Raw genomic sequence first — 20,653 nt, 5'->3', positions numbered from 1 at the left:
CCTAACTGAACCAACCCGGCACACAAGATGTTCTTCACAAACTTCTCAAAGGAGAGTCCTTCCCATCGACTGCAGTTCTTCATGAACTGCTCCAGTGTGGGTCCCCCACAGGGTTACACACAGCTGCCTTCAGACCTGCTCCAGTGTGGGCTCCTCTCTCCACAGGTGCCTGCTCCAACACACAAGGCCACAGCTTCCTTCAGGCACCCACCTGCTCTGCTCTGGTGTGGGGCTCCCCACAGGCTGCAGGTGGATTTCTGCTCCACCACGGACCTCGGGGACACAGCCTGTTACTCCATGGGCTGCACCAGAGGCTGCAGGGGAACCTCTGCTCTGGTGCCTGGGGCACCTCCTGCCCTTCATTCTTCACTGACTTTGGTGTCTGCAGAGCAGTTCCTCTCATTCCTCTCTCCAGCTGTACTTGCTGTTGCTGCAACCACTTTTTCTGCTTCTTAAATTGCTATCCCAGAGTGTTACCCCTGTCACTGAAGGGCTTGGCCTTGGCCAGCAGTGGGTCCGTGATGGAGCTGGTTGGCCCTGGCTCTTTCAGACACAGGGGAAGCTTCTCACAGAAATCACCCTGTAGTCTCCCCACTACCATGCCATGCGAACCCTTAGTATTTCAATGTCATAAGACTATAATAATCTGTTTTTCTGCACAGTTTACAGAATCACAGAATATTCTGAGCTGGAAGGGACACACAAGGACCAAGACCAACCCTTAAAGTGAATGGCCCATCAGGGGATTGAGCTTGCAACATTAGCATTATTAGCACCATGCTCTGAGACCAAATACAATGCTTTCGCAATAAAAATTATAAAAGCTATTTATAAATCCCTTCCTCTACCACATTTAACTATACAATTGCTGTGACCAACAGCCTCTTTTTTTACTATTCATTCTTTATATATTCCCTTATATTCATATATGCTTTTACAAAATGAAAAGCTATAAAGAAGAAAATATAGCTCTTTCCTTCCAAAAATTTTGTCATACAACCTGTTAGCAGATGAGTCAATACCTTATCCAAGGACCAGAAATAGTGATTTTTGCCTCCTAAAAGCATTCTCAGCCCCACAGCAACAGGCACAGTCCCATGGACTTGGTACAGTCATTGGGCTGAAGACAAAACTTGGTGCTGGCAGGAAGTGACCCCTTTTTCTGACACAGTTGCACTCCTTGAGTGCTCTTTGAAAAATGATAAGGAACATCTCTGTAGTTGTTTGCTGCAACAAGAAATATTTAGTTCATTACACTTCATGCTGCAGAGAACAAAAATCACACCATCCTTCTCCAAGTACTCCTGTAAAACTGAGGAAAAAAAAATAAGAGGAAGTAGTTTTCACTGCCTCAAGTATCTCTAAATGTTCCTGTCTTGCCAAGCAACCTCTCTCCTACATAGATTCTAAAGCTCTACAGGAAAAAAGCAGACTTACCGCAGCCTAGCCAATTAATTTTAAGACTCTTTGAAGAAGCCCTAGAAAAACAGGCACCTCATAGCCTGAGCAGTCAATGAAAAAAATTCTTGAAGTGCTCCAATTTACAGATGAGACCTATTTCTGCAAATGTGGTTAAATACTTAAAGTAAAAATGTTCTTTCCCAGAATGTAGACAGGCTCAGGATTTGGATAACCAAGCCCAAGTGAGGTTTTCCTGACTGCAAATGTTCATTGTCCATAAACACTGCTTTGGGAGGTTGGTTCTGTGTCAAAGCAGGCCTCCCCAAAGCAATCTCTCTGCTGTTAAAGAAACTTAACTAGACCTGAAGGCAGTGCTTCCTCAGCACACAGACAGCTTAAAACCAAATGACCTGGGCTCTAAGTATCTCTAAATCCCAACACTTCCCCCTCGCTTTGCTTGCTGATGAGATCTAACCTGGATACGAGATACACAGGCATCCCCCATGATAGTCTGAACAATCCTTGTATGGAAAAACTAGGAATATTTGAAGCACAGCTAAGGGAGCTTCCACAGACACTCCTGTGGTAAAACTTAAAGGACTAAGGTTCCTGGAAAAAGGGAATTTTATATTTATTTTTACATTACTTTTTTTACATTACTTAAGTGAAATTCCCTACATTCAGCAGTAATTTGCTGCCAAATGTAGCTGTGTACACGTAATCCATAATCGAGATTCCATAATCTGTGGTTTGTGTGGACTTTTTTTGGTTTTTGAACAGGGGCAAATGATGACTCAATGCACTATGTAGCACCACTGGTCCCAGTAGCACTGTGAAGCCTGGAGTTGATCTGCACTCCTACTTTGTCAGACACCTGCTCCTTAGCACTGTAACTTCCTTAGCAGGAACCTCACCTAGCTAAGGCATCGCTACCCAGGCTGAGCAGTGGGAGGGGTGGAACTCAGCCCTATCTGTGCAGCAACACTGGGCCAAGGCTTCCCAAGCAGAGCATAAGAAAGTATTCCAGACAGAGACACTCCAAGCAAAATTTTGGGATAGTTGTCCTTTTATCTTCTTTTTACCTCTCAAAATGAGTATTAGCATCTATAGAAGTACAAAAGCAGAAAGGTACTCTTGCTTGCAATAGTACCCTTGAAATAATTATACCCAAAGCAGACTGCTGAAAACAGCGCACACAACTGAAGAGCTTAATTTTATAAGTCCTTAAAAAGTTTTCTCATAAGCAATTAAAAAAAAAAGAAAATTACACTAACACTGTAGTTTCTCCACAACAAAGTTAAATGGGTAAAGACAAGTCAAATTAATTCACACTAGCAGGAGGACCCTTCCAATGCCCATCCAAAGCATTCCCACTCTAGAACTAAAAATAAAAAAGCCATTATGGAATTTAAGAGAAAAGTAAGTTTATTGTCTACCAAATCACACCTTGCTTTCTTTTTTCTTTTACAAATTCCAAAACAAATGAACGATTTTTTAAAATGTAATATTATGTAAAAAGCCCATTTGCCACAAACTACTATACTCAGTGGAACAAATATATATTTCAAGAGCGTGGCCAATTGTAAAAAATAATCCTATGACATAGACATTGTTCATAAAAATACAGTAAAATGCACTTTCCCCACCTCAATAAATACATTTTAATCTGTTTCTGGCTGGCATTTTAAGCTACCAGAGAGCTCTTAATGAAGCAGTCAAAGTAAAATTTTTCCTCATGTACTTTGAAAATTATTGCAATAGCATCCAGAACTGTAAGCATTTTTCTTGCAGTCTTTTGTTTCTAGTTTCAGGGGAATCATGGACAGGAGAAAAGATTTATCTATAAAAATGTGCTACTCCCATATTGATTCCCATTTTGGAAAGAATGTTTAAAGTTTTCTTCCTTTTTACTAAGAAACAGTCCACAGAACAAACTGTTTGAAAGAAGAATTCTCCAGAAAACTAGAGTCCATTGTCCATAGCAATAGTTTTGTTTTCAATCCCTGTTTAATATATTTTAAACTAAAAAACTATTATGTTAGATAAAAATAGAAGTTTTAGAATATCTTTAAGAACAAAAACTAAGATAAAGGTTTTGTTAGAAAAAAGAAAATCTCGCCCTTTTTACAAATCTTGCAAATTTTTAAATCCAAGAATTAACTTGAATTTTAGCTCTGCTTTCCATGCACACATGAAAACACACAATTATACATACACAGATCCCTGATAAAGACATGTTCCAAATGGCTTATTAAAAGTCAATTTCAGATGAAGTCACATTTTGTTTGCTCAAAGCACAGTTGTTTCTTCAGAAGATGAGTATTTCTCTTCCCTTCCCTTGATGCTTCCTTACAGGTTCAGTCTATCTGTGACTGAGTCAGTGTTTTACACTTGTGACAACGAGTATTACTGTGCCCAATTGAATGAGTGCCTTTTAAAAAACAAACACACAGAATCAACTCTGTTTCACAGCTGAGGACATGACTACGAGGTTGGGAAGAGGCTCATCTTTCTTTGTTGGTCTCCTTCACTTCCATTCATTAGCTGGTTTCTGACACATAAGAAGACTGCTGTATTTGATGGAACAGAACAGAAGTAACAACAAACCAAAAACTCCTCTGTGACTTCACAGATTCATTGCATCACTTACAGCTCTTCCATTTCAAAGTGTGTATTAAAGCTGTTTGCCATAGATGTATGTTCAAAGATCCTGGTCAGGCTTGGTTTCAGTAGCTCCATGGAATGACATGACAGCTCCTGCGAGGTATCACTCTTCAGTGCCATGATCTGATCTGATCTGGGATCCCTTCTGTCATAGTACAGAGCCCACAGCAAGGTAATAGTGAGGATCATAGCCAGGATCTGCATTACTCCAATAGAGATTCCTAGGAATCTCAGCACTTGCAACTGCTTTGTCCCCCTCAAGAACGTGTACATTTTTTTACCGCATCCCTATGAAACAAAAATAGATTAAAAAACAGTCAGTAATATTTGGGTTGCAGTTTCCAAGGCTTAGCTCGTCCTACCCGCTGCTGTCTTTTATGGCTCACAAGAATCTCTCACTTCAAACAATCCTTTGAAAATTATTTTGCCTACTTTTTAACTGCTTCCATAATGCCAACTTTAAGTTTTCTCATACGCAGAGACTATATTGAAAGATATCTGTGCTACTTTTCAATTCAGAAATCACTCAAAGTTGATCTGAATTCCTATCAACTCTCACTAATTGTTAAAGAAATTCAACTGATTTTGTGAAGGTTTAAAAAGCCATTAAAGTCCTTTTTATGGGCTTGTTTCTCTCCTTAAATTGAAGATCTTCAAAGTTGTCAATTATTTTAAACTCTTTTAGACTTTTTCTACAAATACTACACTCTGAAGCAAAAACTATATTGTAGGAAAGATCTATCGACCTGCATAACCTCATCAGAAAACATCCCATGGAAACTATGTTAAAACATTGTAAGCTGATGTTCATAGAAATGGAATTTAGCTCTTTCCAAATCTTCAATGTAGGCTCCACAGTTTGCTTACATGGCCAACTAACTACTACATAAGGCTTCAGAAAAGCTCCCAAGCCCTTGTAAGGCTGCATGGATCCACAAAGAGGCATCAGCTTTGGGAACTACTGGCTAGCAGTGCAAGCACAAGTTACAATGCTCATAACTCAGTAAGGGTGATGTGTGTCTTAGAGATGACAAAACCAAGAAGAGAGGGGCCTCTGCTACTCTGCATGATGCTTATTTTCTATTCTAAGCTTTGCAGGGTTTCACAGCACAATTATCAAAGCAACATACATATCAAGGGGAAATTCAGAGTAACAAACTGGATGGGCACTGGTCCCAGACAAAGACATCAGGAATCCATTAAAATGGGCACTGTCTTGAGAATGCTATTTTTGGCATTTACATCCTCACTTTATATTTCTTATAGCTTTTCTAAGAAAATAAAGCAATCAATCAAAGTGATGGAATCTGAAGACGGGACATGATAAATAACACTTTTCAATCACACTAAAATGCCCCAAAGCCAATTTCCCCAAAGCCAATTTCAAATGCTACAGTCCTAAAAGTATTTGATGTAAGGTCCAATTTTTGCCACATACACAGAATTCACACTTGTAGTCAACAGATTTTCATTTAGGATCTAAATAAAATTAATGTACTCTATGATAATTGTACCAGAATAAATTACAGGATCTCGATGTCTTTACTCGTTTCACTGTTTCATCTTCTAAACAGCAGCAAAGACACACAAAAAGGAGCAAGTATGTGTTATTTGAAATTTCAAAAGAAAAAAAAGCAACATTGTAGCAAAAGCAATGTAATTGGACTTGAAAGGGGGACAAAAACTGTCATGTTGGCATCTTCTTTTCTTCAACTGGAAGGCAGTTGCAGCTACACCACTTCCCAAATTTGTTGTTAATTACAGAGAAACTGGCTGCATTTTAATATTTTTAACTTAAAGAGATGAAGGTGCATGCTGGTCACAATTTAAAAATGTTCTACCACAGCAATATTCAAACTTAGTTCATTTGTTGCCTAGAGAAAACACCCACTAACAGAGAGCAATAACATTAATGCGCACATCTCCTGCAGTACACAGACACATAACTGAGACAAATTACGCCCAATCTAGGTAGCCCGTTTTCCTCTATTCAGTGATGTTCTTAGAGCTCTGCTCTAATACATGTTCAAAATCAGTTTCAAAACTGAGAAAACACAGCTTGTTAACTTCATACTCATGCATTTTATTTCTGCTTATGTGACACTTTCATAGTTGGCAGCATGTAATTAAACAGTACATAAATACACTTCCCTCAGCAAAAGCTTGTCACTAAATGGGGAGTTCTTGTTGACAAATCAAATACAGTATAAAACTTTGCAGCAATCATTCAGGAGAATCGGCTTCAGATTCCTACAAAGCTACAGATTAAAGGCTTGATTCATTTGCTTTATATTTTCAGTCTTGAAATAGAAAAAATAATGTATTTCTTATTTAGCATATATTACTGATTTACTTCATCATAGAATAAAAATCTGAACTGAAATAAGGCACTTCACTGAGCAGAAAAGATAAGCCCTCAGCAAACTCAACAAATCATTTGTACACCAAAATTTTGGGTATATCCAAAAGCATATTAAAGCATGTTGCAAAATTAAATATTAAAACAAACCAAAATTAAAACAAAATTAATTTAAGTGAATTTTGAGTATACTCAAAATTATGCCAGAAACCAAAAGAAAATATCGAACATGCAAGTTTAATTTTTTTAAGACATAGATCCCCACTAATCAATCTACACTGCAGCTCCCAATCACAAGATGGGCAGAGTTCCTCTTGTCCTCAGACCACAACAAACCTCCAAAGGCCACATCATCATCTTCACACTTCCCCCAAAACCGTGGTCTTTCTAAGGTCTGTTCATGAAAATGCAGCAAAGGTGAAATTCATCAGAATAAAAGCAATTCAATAAATTGAAAAATAGCTTTCAATATCCAGCATGGAAAAATATGATTCCTGCCAAAAGGACTTTCAAGCAGAACTGTAAGTCACCCTCCTTTCTGCAAAAATTAAATTGTGAAGGATTCCAACTTAGACTACAGAAAGTTCTGAGTTCCCAGCAAAAAGTCACAGCACAGCTACAAAAAAGCTACATTTATCAGTCCCAGACAAACCAAACTTCAGTTTTCTGAAGTAATACAAAGAATTTTTCTGAAGTACCAGAATAGACTTGCCAAATATTTACATAAACCAATTTTAGGCTAGCGAAGCTAATCTTATCAGTCTCCCTCTCAAACCACCAGACTATGCAAGTTTGGTTTGAATTTGTTTCTAAAAAAGCTTTTTTCCTTTAGTTCTCCAAGACAGGAGTTCGGCAGATTAGTCTTGGAACTGTAAGCTGGTTTTGCATAATACCGATAAACTTATTAGCAAGCATGCTGTAAGAGTCTGTGAGACACCCCACAGGCAAGCACCATGAAAAGAAACATTTTGCCAACAGAATACTGTACGTATCTCAAAGAGAAATGAAGTATTTTTGTGGCTGATACTACCGAACACAGCCTTCCCTTTTTGGAATGGATTCTGCAGTGGAGAACCAAAAATAAATTTTTGCTTAGTGCTGAATCCATCCAAAATGCTCTGTGGTACAGTAAGGGAAGAACCATAAGAGTGCCCTTCAGATTTCTTTTGGAAATAAAGCCAAGCAGCCTTTCTTTTATCAAGTGGGTCTTAACACAGTCCTTATGTCCTACATAACAATCATCTTTGACTATTAATTTTCTCCAAATAGAATCAAAAGAACTTGACCATATGACGTGTTCTTTAAGCACTTTTTTCTGGAATATGGCACGGGCATGAAATGTTAGCAAAAGAGGTGACGCAAGAAAACCTTGCACTTTGGACACTACATTCCAATGACTAATGCTTCTCAGAAATTTTTTGAGCTTACTGTGCTCAAAGAGCAGTTTTTCACTGAGTGACACTGCTTACATATTACTGCCTTTTCAGGCAGGGAGCAAATGAATGTTCTACAGCTTCCATATACTCCTTGGAGGCTCTCTACAGACTTGTCTGTATGGTATTAACAGTAGCAGCAGTATTACAAAAAGCAACCATTATTGCAGAGTGAGCCGCCATTTTTAGCTTTTCAAAATAAATAAGGGACTGGTAGAAGAAGCTTGAATGGCTTTCTCATTCAGGCACTGACTCTTCTAAAGCATAACCAGTGCCGTCAGTGCCATGAGCCTTGCCAGAAGGCAAGAGAGGATGTACAAGTAGCTGGTGGGAAAAAACCCAACCTCTGTCACTGTCTTCAAGGTTCCTAGCACAGACTGGCCTTCTGAGGCTGCCTTTTGGCAGCTCTATCTTCTCTCTTCCTAGAGGAGGCACACAGCCTCCTAAAATGTATGTCTGAAAGTCCGTATTAGATTAAATAATTTCTGTTCATAGTCAATACCACACAAATCAATTTCCCCAAAACTTGACTGTTTCCTGGCAATAGCCAATATTCATTTTGGCTTGTTTATATAGCAAATCGCCTCTGCTTCAGAGGTGTTGCTCCATAGCTCCTTAACAGGAGCCATGCAACAGATTCTTGTAAGAATGGGTTTTAAACATCCTCCGAGACTGGGAGAAAATAAAATGGTTCTTTGGGTACTCTTCCATACTGCAGAGCTGCACCATCCACTGCAGAAGTGTTCACGCTGCAGCATCTAAAAGCATGATCCTAAGGCTCATCTTCCTTCCTATGCACCCTGTATTACTCTAAAAGCAATCCAATGAAGAATGCACCTCTTCTCAGATCCTCACAACTACGTGATTGAGCCATGCTTTCTGTCCTCTGTTGGACTACTAGGACTGCTGGTCATTCTACTGTTACTGAATGTACAATTATAGGTCTTCAGAGATCTGCTAGCATAAAAAATTGGTGCCTAACCAAGTAGTTTTCAGAAAAAGGTGACTTTAGACAATATTTGTGAGAACAGAGTTTTAGTAAAGAGCATATTTACTTGTTTTTATAATTTTCACCCTAAAACGGTAATATCTTGCTACCATGATGACCTCCCTTATCCACTTCAAGTTCAAACAGGTCTTTCCCTTGTTTTAAGGCTTTCTTTGTAATTCTTTTTAAATGATCATACTGTAATGTAGAAAGAATATTTTCACAACAAGTTTCTACACATACTCAGAGTACAACAATCGAATTACCTGCCTCCTGACGTGATTCCTGTTAACAAGAGAGCTCTCATCTTTCAAAGGAATTATCAAAAGCATCCTTCACTGTACAATTCACTAAAGTACTCTTCCACTTACCCTGTGGTAGTTTGATGGGATGGAGCCTGGACATTATGTCACATCTAATTTTTAACTTTTGGATTGGAAAAAATTTTAACTCCAACCTAACCAATATAAAAGAAACACTTCAAATTTTAAGTACATCTCAGGTTTTAACTGCATTGCCATTAAATAATCTCATTTCCAGGTAAGGGTAAGTGGGTGGGCTTGTTCTTCCTTCTTTTCTCCCTCTGCTTCAGCATTAGCAAATAATCACCATAAACACTTTCCATAAACAACTACTCTACAAAATATTTCTCTATTGCACTGCAAATTATGAATTCGTAAAATTACTAGGTCAGGAAGAATGTAAAAAAACCTTCCAACATATTCATATTTTTCTCCTTACCTCTTGATAAAGGTCACTGAGATCCTCATGATGTGCCTGCTTAGAGCATCCTGGGAACTCTCTGACACAACAGGAGTCAGGTGGCCAGTCCAATTCTGTCATTTCCAGCCAGTCTGTGAAGTACACCACGCCACAACATTTAAACTGCAAAGGAAGGATTATCCAAGATCAGGAATAATGATACTACCACTTCAACAGGTTAAGTAGGTCATCAAAAAATCTAATGAAGTTCCTAATACCAACTTTCAAAATATTTACATAGAACTAAAAACATCTATGAGTGCTTCCATGTATCTTGTTTTTCTGTACTTTGACATAAAAGCAACATGAAAAATGTAATGTAGTGACCAGTGAATAGTTCAGAAACAGCCAACAATACTACTCTGTCCTTTAAATCCTAATTGCTTCCTCCAAGGATGCTTCACAGAAATTGTCCTATCTCTGGATTCTCCTAACCTTACTACAAGGAACTAACACAATTTCATGTCAAAATGGCAACTAATGAACAAGTATACCCATGGCTGAAAGAAGTAGCAGAAAAAGGTCATACTAGTGAGGACTATTCTTGCAAGGGTACAACTACAGACACATTTGTTAAAAACAGAAAAAGCACAGATTTACCTGAATACAGGAAAAAAAAATTAAAAGAGTAAGCAAAAATGTATAGAAATCACAAATACTGAAAGGAAAATTGAAAACGGAAGGGAAGGGCATCACATTAAAATAAATACTGCAACAGAATCTGTGGTGTTATAATTTAGTTAAATGGTATGCTCTGTCTCACCCCTGGAAAATGTATGGTTTATTCCAAGCCTGTGATCCTCCCCTGCAGTGTCCTGTGTCTGTAATCCCACTGGCCCAATCTGTTCCACGCCCACTTTGAATCTCCCTGTTCAGTGTGCCGGGGGGACAGTTCTCTCTCTCTCTCTTTGCCAGCTCTCCTGGCTGGTGCTCTCTCAGCCCCTCTCTCCCCCTCCCCTTTGCCCCCTCACTCCCCTTTCCCCCCCTCTCCCTCAGAAACCATGCTGCCTCCCGGGGGTAGGACCCCAAATAAACCCTCATCTAATGAGCACCCTCAGAAGCTGTGTGGAGTCTCCTTGCCTGCCTGCTGCTACCAGCGAACTCGCAGCTTGGAGGGCCCCCCCGGGGGTCCCACCCCAAAACGCACCGCTACAGATGGCACCCAACGTGGGGCTCGAGGATCGGCGACCCTGAGACCGCCACCGCCCCGCGGGTACAGCGCAGTACCCCACAGAACACCACTTCAGCACCACAGAGTGGCCGCGCGGAGCCACAGCCGTGGCCCAGCGCAGCCCCGTCACCACCGCGCAGATGCCCTGTGATTCCACCACCACCAGCCGGCGTGGCCCCGCGCAGCGCGGCCCCGGCCCGCTGCGACCCTGCCGCTGCACGCGCGCGCCCCGGCACCCAGAGAAGCCGCGTGGAGCGCACCCCGCCCCTGCCTGGCAGCAGCAGGGGAAACCCTTCAGAGAGGGCAGGTGGTGCAGAGTGCCGAGCCCAAGCAGCCGATGCCCTGGACCACAGCAGCGGCAAAAGCCCACTAGTTTCCACGAGGAAGCCACCAGACGATCCAGGCAGTGCACCCCCTAAAACTGCTTTCCTCAGTTCTGTGACTTCCTTCCTCAGTCTTACTCTCTCCCTCCCTTGCTGCCCCTTCTCCCTAACTTCATCCCTAACCCGCCTTCCCCTAAACAAAACCCCAAGAGTATCCAACATAGCCACGACCACGTGTCAGCCAAGATGGCTCCAGCCACATGGCACAGCACCATCTTCTGCTTTGTCTTTCCCTAATCCCTTTCTTCCTGCTCTTTCTTCCCTGTGCTCCGCCCCTTCCCTGTCTTTCATAAACCAACCCCCCCCTTCAGCTCCTAATTCTCACCTTCTGCCTTCCAAATCCCACAGGGTGGGAGCTGGAATTGGGCAAGAAGCTGAGAAACCAAAACCCAAAGCTAAAATAATTTTGTAATACCAGTTTTAACAGGCTTGTATATTTAGCTGAATTGTAAATTGTACTTCATGATCTCCTTTTCCTGTTATTCCAAGAGCAAGATGATACCCTTCTCTGCAATCCATACCCCTTTTTTCCTTATTTTGGGTAGTTCACCGGGAGCAAACCGCTCGAAGGCGCAGGGTACCCCAAAAAGATTTTTCTTTCGCAGAGTCCCTGGCTCCCCGTAACCTCCCCAGTTCCCAATCCCTATCCACTTTTTCTAGCTGAAAAGAGCTCATAAGCTAGAACTTTTCTCCTAAAACCCTCTAACCTTTTAATAATTCTTATCCCATACCTGTCTTCTCTCCATTTCCCTCCCGTCCCCATGAAGTAGTTTTTACAATTACGCTTTTCTAGTTTAAGTGTGTGTTCATATTGCAGATTGCCTATCCTGTTTTCAGTTTTAGAAAGCAGGGGCCTGTCAGGTCACAAGGGTAGATCCAACAAAGAAGCAGTTTTCAATTGTTTCTTGAAGAGCGAGTGTTCAGATAGTAATAGACTGCTGGACTAGAATTGCTTTTGGGTTTATGCTGTCCTCAGTAGGTTCCTAGGGTGACTGATAACCTAAAATGGTGTCTGGGAAAGTATTTTGCGATTTTTTGTGTTGAATAACCCCTACCTCCACATTCCCATGGGCCCTGGAGATCCGGGCGGGAGGGAAAAGGAAGGAGGGGGGGACGACCTAAAACGGGGGTCTTCTGGGTTAAACCGGTTGGAAGGTGGAAGCAGTGGTAAAGCTCAGATCCAAGGGTGAGGATCTGAGGCCACAAACCTGTGTGGAGTCTGAGGGGCTCCAGGTGATTAAGCAGTGGTAAAGCTCAGATCCAAGGGTGAGAATCTGAGGCCACAAACCTGTGTGAAGTCCAGGGGGCTCCAGGTGTTTTCCTGTCCCTGAGAGGGGGAACAGAAGTCGATGCCATAGCCTAAAACTGGGGGTTGTGGTGGTCCGAAAAGCCAGCTGGAAAAGGTAAGACACCATTGGGCCAGTCACGCTGAAAAGGCCAATCCCAAAATTCTCATATGAGCTTAATGCCAAAGGCTGAAGCCCCTTAAGCACTCGCCCATGCTTTAAATTCACTTAAAAATCTGCAATATGGACCCACATATTTTACAATTGGACCCCGTTTATTACAATTAAATACTCATTTTATCTTTGTACTGTGTTAACACCCTTTCAGAACTGAACAATAACTCCCACCAAAGGCAAACAAGAAGTCAAATGGATTGTTTATAGTGTATTCAATTTATCCTCACTGCAATTGTACTTATTTTATGCTGTAAAACTATGTAATTACTGCTTCATTTTTAAATTGTTAATTATCATAATTCTCTTCATCTTTTTTCTAACAAAAATGGGTGATTTGTGGTGTTATAATTTAGTTAAATGGTATGCTCTGTCTCACCCCTGGAAAATGTATGGTTTATTCTAAGCCTGTGATCCTCCCCTGCAGTATCCTGTGTCTGTAATCCCACTGGCCCAGTCTGTTCCGTACCCACTTTGAATCTCCCTGTTCAGTGTGCCGGGGGGACAGTTCTCTCTCTCTCTCTTTGCCAGCTCTCCTGGCTGGTGCTCTCTCAGCCCCTCTCTCCCCCTCCCCTTTGCCCCCTCACTCCCCTTTCCCCCCCTCTCCCTCAGAAACCATGCTGCCTCCCGGGGGTAGGACCCCAATAAACCTCATCTAATGAGCACCCTCAGAAGCCGTGTGGAGTCTCCTTGCCTGCCTGCTGCTACCAGCGAACTCGCAGCCTTGGGGGCCCCCCCGGGGACACTCCTGTGGGGTCCCCCCCCTTGAAACGCACCGCTACAAGAATCAACCACAAAAATAAGAAGTTTGGCTGCAAAGCAGATGAGCTGTAATTGGCTACAAAATCCACCAGGACCAACAACCTGTCTTCTTCTCTGCAAAGTACACCCTGAGATTTAAAGCCAAATGCCCAGTCTCCCACATCAGCAGCTGCTTTCACACAGAAAAGGGTGAAGCAGCTGCATTAGATTTGGTTTGGCATTGGATGTGGACTTGACATGACTGAAAAGATGCTTTGGAGAAACAAGATGCTACCTTTCTCTGCCTGAATGTCCTCCAGAACTGGCCTGCGTGTAAGGAATTCCCTGAGTCCTTTGATCCACAGCCTTGGGAACACAGCTGCCACTCTTTACCCGCTTCAGAGGCAGAGTTCTGTATTCCACACCACTCACTGTTCACAATCAAGCAGATCAGTGCCCAGACATGCTGGCACACACTGTGCCTTTAATTCACCAGTCCTCTTAAAAATCTCACTTCTCCCTTCTTTACCACAGCTCTCATGTCTCAGTTTTTATTGGTTTGTTACTCAAACTCCTCCCAGCACTGGACTTTAAGGAAATCTCAAGCTTCGGCTCCTCATTGCAATTGCAAAGACCACCTCATTAAACATTCTTGTCTTGTATCTTTGTTCTCTTGCATCCTTCCTTCCCCCAACAAGCACTTCTTTGCTGACCCTTTCCATCTTCCCTACCATAGTCATAACTTTGCTATTAGACCAGCAAGAGGACTGGGGGGAGAACAAATTTCCCATCTCCCTCAGATGTTAAAAGATACAGAAGAAAGAATACCAAGCTGATCAGGACTGAACCTCAGAACAGAAATTGCAACACAGATTTTAACAAAACAGATTTGAAATTGCAACACAGATTTGAACAGAATTGCAATTAAAATTCTGCTGACTGAAAAGGGCCACAAGTGATTATTCAGACAAAAGCACATACCAGGCTCATACATCCAGCATCTAAACTATGAGTAGAATGAATATAAATTACAATCCACCAATTAAGTAGAGACTGTAAAAGAGCTTTCTCAGTTCCTCAAATCATTTATCTGGTCACAGATGCCATAAGGAAAATTTAACTTCTGAAACTTCTTCTAACTTCTAAAGGAAATTCTTCTCCCCTAGAAAAACTAAGGCTTAGTTGAAGTTTTATTATTAATATTCATATTATAACCACTCACTATGATAAAATTACAACAACTAGGAGAGGAGGCAGTATTTAATTTAATCAGCCTATACATTCAAACCAAGATACGGTACCAGTTCTATTCAAGGCAATTTGATTGTGACCATTTGATTGTATTATCTCAGGTACAGAACTGACATAAACACTCTACCTGCATATGAAGAATTACTCAGTTTCACAGAGCACTCACATGGCCAGAGCAGGGAACTGAGAGGGGGAGGAGGGAGGTGCTGGTGTGTAACCTCTTTCTTCCAGGTTTTAGTATAAATACAGACTAACCAAGCACTGCCAGGAAATGTTTAAATAAACAGGAAATCTGTGCAACAATGATAGATTTCAACATTTCAACAAGGGCAGCACAATGACAGGCATTTAAAGAGTTCTCTTCCTGCACGTGAGTTATATTTGGAGTTAATGGGTTTTACCTTGGGCGATTTCATGTTTCTGTAACATAATACTTCATTCTATAAAAACAGTTCTGAATTTTAGTAGGCTAGAGGGCAAAGCTGTGAATACACAAGGAAGCTTTTTGGTTTGTTTCCCACCCCCCAGTTAAAGGAAATAAAAACCCTCATCACTTTCACAAACCTCGGCCAAAGAGACAGTGTTGGCATCTTTTTGGAAACTTCCTTTCCCATTCCTTTCCAGCTAAACATATCTTAACCATGACAGCTCCATGAAAGGAAACTAACAGAGCCTATGGGAAGGGGAGCACAGTTTAATATTAAAACAACATATAGGCACAGTCATTTTACTTTACCTGCAGACTTTTAATTTTTACATACATCATATCCTTGAATGCTATCGTAATCCTAAAAGATATTGGTGTCCTAACCTTACTGAAAAAGGATATGAGAATATTAGCAATTTAAATTAATTTATTAACATTCTGGTTTCAGTGTTTAAGTACCTTTAGGGCCTACAAAAACCAAAGAATTGCACATCAAGTGCTGTTAAAGACACTACACAGTGTTTCATACCAAATGAACTTGCATTTATTTTGCCTACTCTCTTAAAGCCAAACGTTTTCCCTGAGCAGGTACTCCTTTAGTTCATGAATTAACTATCATCTTACCTCCCTCTGGAAGAAATTCCAAGCATGGGTCAGCCACTGGTACCTAGGTAGGCCATAATTGGTCATCCTGGCTTTCAGTGTGATCATATCGGACCACTGCACTGGAACCTGGAGCAAGGAGAGAAAAGTGACTGACACAGTGGATCAGCAGGCTTGTGGTTCCAAACCCACAGGTTCCATCTGTACTGAGATCTTTCCAGTAAAATAACTGTATACACAAACAAAACGGGAAAACAAGTGTTGCAATTTTATGATACTGACACTTTATATGCTTTTCTTAAACTATCAAGGAAAAGTTATTTGTGTCCTTTGCTTACAAATTAATGTGCACTGAAAAACAGTTACATTTTGGAGACATTCAGAGATTATTTGGCGCAATTTATTTATATCATTACCAGATTTTTTACTTGGCATAAAACTGAGTCCCATCCAAGTCATCAGGGATGGTATTTGTCTGCCCTAGTTTAGGTATCCCCCTGCTGTTGTCTTAGATAACAGAAATAAAAAGGCAGCCAAATGGGGAAATTAATCTCAAGATAAATATTTTAAACAGAGCAGATGAATCATTCCCTTGAAGTCTCAAATCTACTTCACTGTCTAAGGTGAAAAACTTTGATTTAAATGTCTAACTTCTACATATGTAAAATTAACTGAGATGAATTCTATCCCTGGAGTTTTTTCAGCCATTTTCTGGCTTTGTTTGGAGTCCTGCACACAGGTATCCTGAATGTGCTCCATTTCAGTACCTTGCTCAAGAACAGTAAGAAGGAAGTGTAGACAAGGCCCTATGACCTTTTTTTCCCAAACACACTCACAGCCTTGTGAATATCTTTTCTTCTGAAAGGATTCCTGAAGTATTTTTCTTTCAACTGTGACAACTCAGAAGTGAGGTGCTAGAGCACTCCATTGTCTGAATATGACACCTCAGTTAGCAATTTGTTGCAAACAAACAGAGGCAAGTGCTATGACACCTGGCATACAGTGAAGTTATGAGTCAAAATCAAAACCTCACTTCAACTCAGCAGCACAAATTTCAGTGTGCCAAAACAAAACAAGGATCTGAAGACTGCAGTCACCATTCTCTATCACCACATACCATCCATGCTGTTTTTTGCCTTAATATGTAATGGTGAAAGAAACCACAATTGCAATATCAGCTGTCACTTGGATGGGAGGGGAGCCCAGTTTCTCTAGCAGCCATGATTTTGCTCTCCTATTCAATTTGAAGCTAACAGTAAGGGCATTCTGTTAATAGCAACAAATGTTACCTAAGAAAAGAAAATTTGCACAGTACTTCCCAAGGAACCTGGTCTTCATTGTGCTAGATGCTCTGCAAAAATATAGAGACAATCACTGGCTGCCTGAACCCCTAATACAAATAGGAACGTTTGATAAAATTTCATTACCATTGTTAAGTTATATTACATTTTTGATGCCCTAGTAAAGCTTCATATTGCCAATGTATTAATAAGGTCCCAGAAATTTAACGTGCCGTTCACTTAGCAGATTTTTGCATTGAACTCACGATGCTTCACATGAAATATATGTTAGGAGTAGAGTACTAAAAATATGTAAAAGCATTATCACAGAATATTTCTATCACATACATTTACACAGGTCACTATAATAAATTTAGTTTTGTACTCAGTGCATTTCTCGTTCATCTGCATTGTAAACTAGCATTCTGCTTTCTTTGGATAATATTTGACAGTGCAGCAATTAAGCTCATATTTGCTAGAATCTTTTTTTATTAACTTATTTGAGTTAAACACATTCCAAGGTTATACAGAATACATTCCATTTCTTTAGGAAATCAATGGAAAGCAGAAAAAAATTCAAGAAGCAAGAGAAGGAAATTAAAAGCAAAGCAAAACAATGTAAACCCCACTGCAGGAAAGCAATTTGAATGCTGGAGCTAGGGAGGGATCTGTGTGTGTGCTGCAAGAATGCCAACAGGTAAAACTGTACAGGTAATAGATACATTGATGTACATCTTCCTGTCACCTCATTTACATGCTAGTGCACAGTAATATATGATTGAGATGCATTTCTTTGACTATACCCAATACTCATGTGTAGACAAACAAAAACTAGAGATGCTGCTTTGATTCCAACCTAAGTTCTATAAAGCTCTGTCTGCCATTGAGATCTAATTACTCATTATTATTTTTCTAGTGACTACCAAAGCTTGCTTAGTGCCTAAATAAGCTAAGGACCCACACTGGCTTTTCAATCTTGTGGGTGGAATAAATTAGTCATGAGGCACACTACATGCTGAGAGCTATCATGAGCTGTAAGGAAAGCTGTTTATGCAAGGATTCTTAGAGCAACTTGTCCACACACCCATACTGGAAGGAAAGCCCATACCGGATCAGCAGAGGCAGTTATGCCTCAGTGACACTTCTGACAACATAACCCACACTACACTACACACCCACCTACACTAATGCCAACTGATCTCTGAAACCCACCAGGGGCTCATGTGATTTAATGCTACACTGAAACCAATATGTTATCAAGACAACTCTATGGTAATAAGAGGGAACTGTCTTATCTTTATCGAGTAGGAAGAAGCATGTTCTATGGAATGACCTGCACAGGTATGGAAGAACCACTGAAAAATAACTCTTCTCTTCAAGATTGCCACATTCGTTATGGTTTTCAGCAGCAAGAAACGCACCTAATCACATGAAGAGCAGTAGTGTTAGGACAAAGGGAATAATAGTAAGAAAACAGAAGGAAAGAGAAAATAACAACAACAACAACAAAAAAAAAAACAAACAAAAAAAAAAAACAAAAACAAAAAACAAAAAGACCCAACCAGTAAACCAGTATTTCAAGAGATGAGGAATAAAAAATTACATATATATAGGCAGAGAAGAAAAGAGACAAAGAAAAGCAAAAAAACAGCAACTGTGTTTGCTGTGACCCACTGCAGAAGATGCAGACATGTAATCCACTGCTGCTTCCTTTAGCGAAGGGCTGGAGGGACAGCCATGTTTCCTTCTGAAGGGAAACAGCATGACCAGTGACATAACATATGGTAGGGCTATGCCAGCCTCTACCAAACTGTCCCAGGTTTGCCTTTCAGTAGAATAGTAGATAACCAAAAGCTTGGGGGTCAGACTAAAACACACCATAACTTCAGGTTTTCTAACTAAATAGTGAAGGCTGAAAAAGCATGTTCCAGTGCTGTGAAGGCTATGTTATTTCAGGCAGTTTCCACTGACAAGATTTTTGTGGTAGTATGCATTTTAGTTGCAACAATCAACCTTGGTAAAACCCCTGCAGAGGGCAGCTGTGCCCATAACATGAAGAATGCCTCTTGCCTGTATTCCCAATTTTAAAATGAATCAACGCAAGCTGATATTTAAAGCACAGGAACAGTCTTAATCTCTTATATTAGAACAGCTCCCTGGAATCTGTACTGCAAGGGAATGAATTCTGATGCAAATTCCTGCTATGTAACTTCAAATCTGCCAGAAATTCCTTTGGTCCAAGAACTGTGTAAATATCAAGAAAGCTACTTCACATCTTACTGCAATATAATTGTCATTCACTGTTGGAAAGACCATTATATTGGGCATACCTTGGCAGCTGAGAGGAAGATATTTGTCCCTCTGTTCATACAAATGTACCAGACTGATTACAAGATGTAAGGATATAGCAGCCAGCAGTTACATTTCAGTTTAATTTGCTCAACACTTACCTATTTTCTTGCATGATGGTTACAAGTCCTCAGTTTGAAAAATCAAAGATTGGTGCAGTTATAAAAAGTAGACAGAGATAAAACCTCTTCATAAGTTTACAGAAGAGTGTTTTATAGTCAAGACATGTTTTGCTTAAAACCGGCATTTATGGCTTGTGGAGGCAGTGTGCAGATTTTAGCAGACAGCAAGCCTCTATGGAAAGAACATGCTGTCTGTTTACAACGCTCTTTAAAACGCAAAGAACTTTTGCGACAAAATCTCTTCAAATTATCTCCTCTCTCAAAATCCATATTTAAGTTTGAAGTTCTAATTTATCCTCAAAAATATCAAAGACTTCAATGAGAACCTGCCTGAGCAACAGGCAACAAATTTAATTTTAACAAAAAGTTAAGTTATTATAAAGGATTTGGCTCTCAAATATAGAGGGGGTAAGGAGAAACCCAGACAGGGCCTTCCAGACAGACAGGCTCTCCCAGGAGAATTCTCTGTTTAAAATGAAGGCAATCAGTTGAAATTAAACTGTCAGAATAATGAACAGAGATAAACACTACAGCAATTAGAAAACAGCTAGCTAATGGAAAACTTAGTTTTATTTTGCTGAAAAAATGCAGCCTCCTTTTCTGACTCACCGTTATTTCCTGCTCGTAGGTCCAAACACCACAGGCCAGTTCAACGCAGAATATTACAAGCAAGCTTCCAAAATACTGCAGAAAACAGAATGGTCTTAGCTATTTTTCATCCTCTTTGAAATCAAAATATTTTTCAAAGTTTAATATTGTTAAGTCTATCTTCATAGTTACAGAACATCTGAAAATATTATTAAAATTTCACATGATTTAAGACATGGAAACAAAAATACATTTTTGTAACCAAAATATGGAAGACTCAGGTAGGAAACTTTATAAAAGCTAAGATCATGGAACATTTTTCTATTGAAAATGACATTCTTATCAAAGTGATTTAGGTATATGAGGTCTGGTCTAACTGTACAAATATTTAGAGATTAATTGAAATATCTTTTACTGTAAGAAGGTATAACCCTTGAACTATTTAAAAATAGGAAACACAAGTGTAAATGAAGAAGTACAAACCTTGGCAATGATGCTTAAGAAAAACTGGTTGCTGCAATTAAAAAGAGTAGGAGTATCTTCTTTATAGTATCAACAAACCCTTTCTGAACTACAGGATAAAGCCACATGGCATTTAAGGCTGTTTTAACTGGTGTTCCCTATTAAAAATAAACCTTTTATCTTTTGTTTAAAGCAGAAGTACACTCTCA

At 40.1% G+C, this 20,653-nt stretch overlaps 1 protein-coding gene across 2 annotated transcripts in view; it reads right to left on the bottom strand.

Moving 5' to 3' along the window:
* Positions 1-2,808: 2,808 nt before the first annotated feature.
* TSPAN12 (tetraspanin 12) overlaps positions 2,809-20,653 on the bottom strand; it is a 44,472-nt gene continuing 26,627 nt past the window's right edge. For both annotated transcript variants that reach the window (XM_068189890.1, XM_068189891.1), the window contains exons 5-8: positions 20,004-20,078; positions 15,665-15,772; positions 9,587-9,730; positions 2,809-4,353 (exon numbers count right to left, since the gene is read on the bottom strand). In XM_068189890.1, coding sequence (XP_068045991.1) covers positions 4,048-4,353; positions 9,587-9,730; positions 15,665-15,772; positions 20,004-20,078 — 633 coding nt within the window. In that variant the 3' untranslated portion in view covers positions 2,809-4,047. The remainder of the gene's footprint in view (positions 4,354-9,586; positions 9,731-15,664; positions 15,773-20,003; positions 20,079-20,653) is intronic.

The sequence above is a fragment of the Anomalospiza imberbis genome, chromosome 5 (assembly GCF_031753505.1).
Source record: "Anomalospiza imberbis isolate Cuckoo-Finch-1a 21T00152 chromosome 5, ASM3175350v1, whole genome shotgun sequence".
In the NCBI taxonomy this organism is placed as follows: domain Eukaryota; kingdom Metazoa; phylum Chordata; class Aves; order Passeriformes; family Viduidae; genus Anomalospiza; species Anomalospiza imberbis.
The sequence above is the reverse complement of the archived record's forward strand: the minus strand, read 5'-3'. Positions and strand labels throughout refer to the sequence as shown.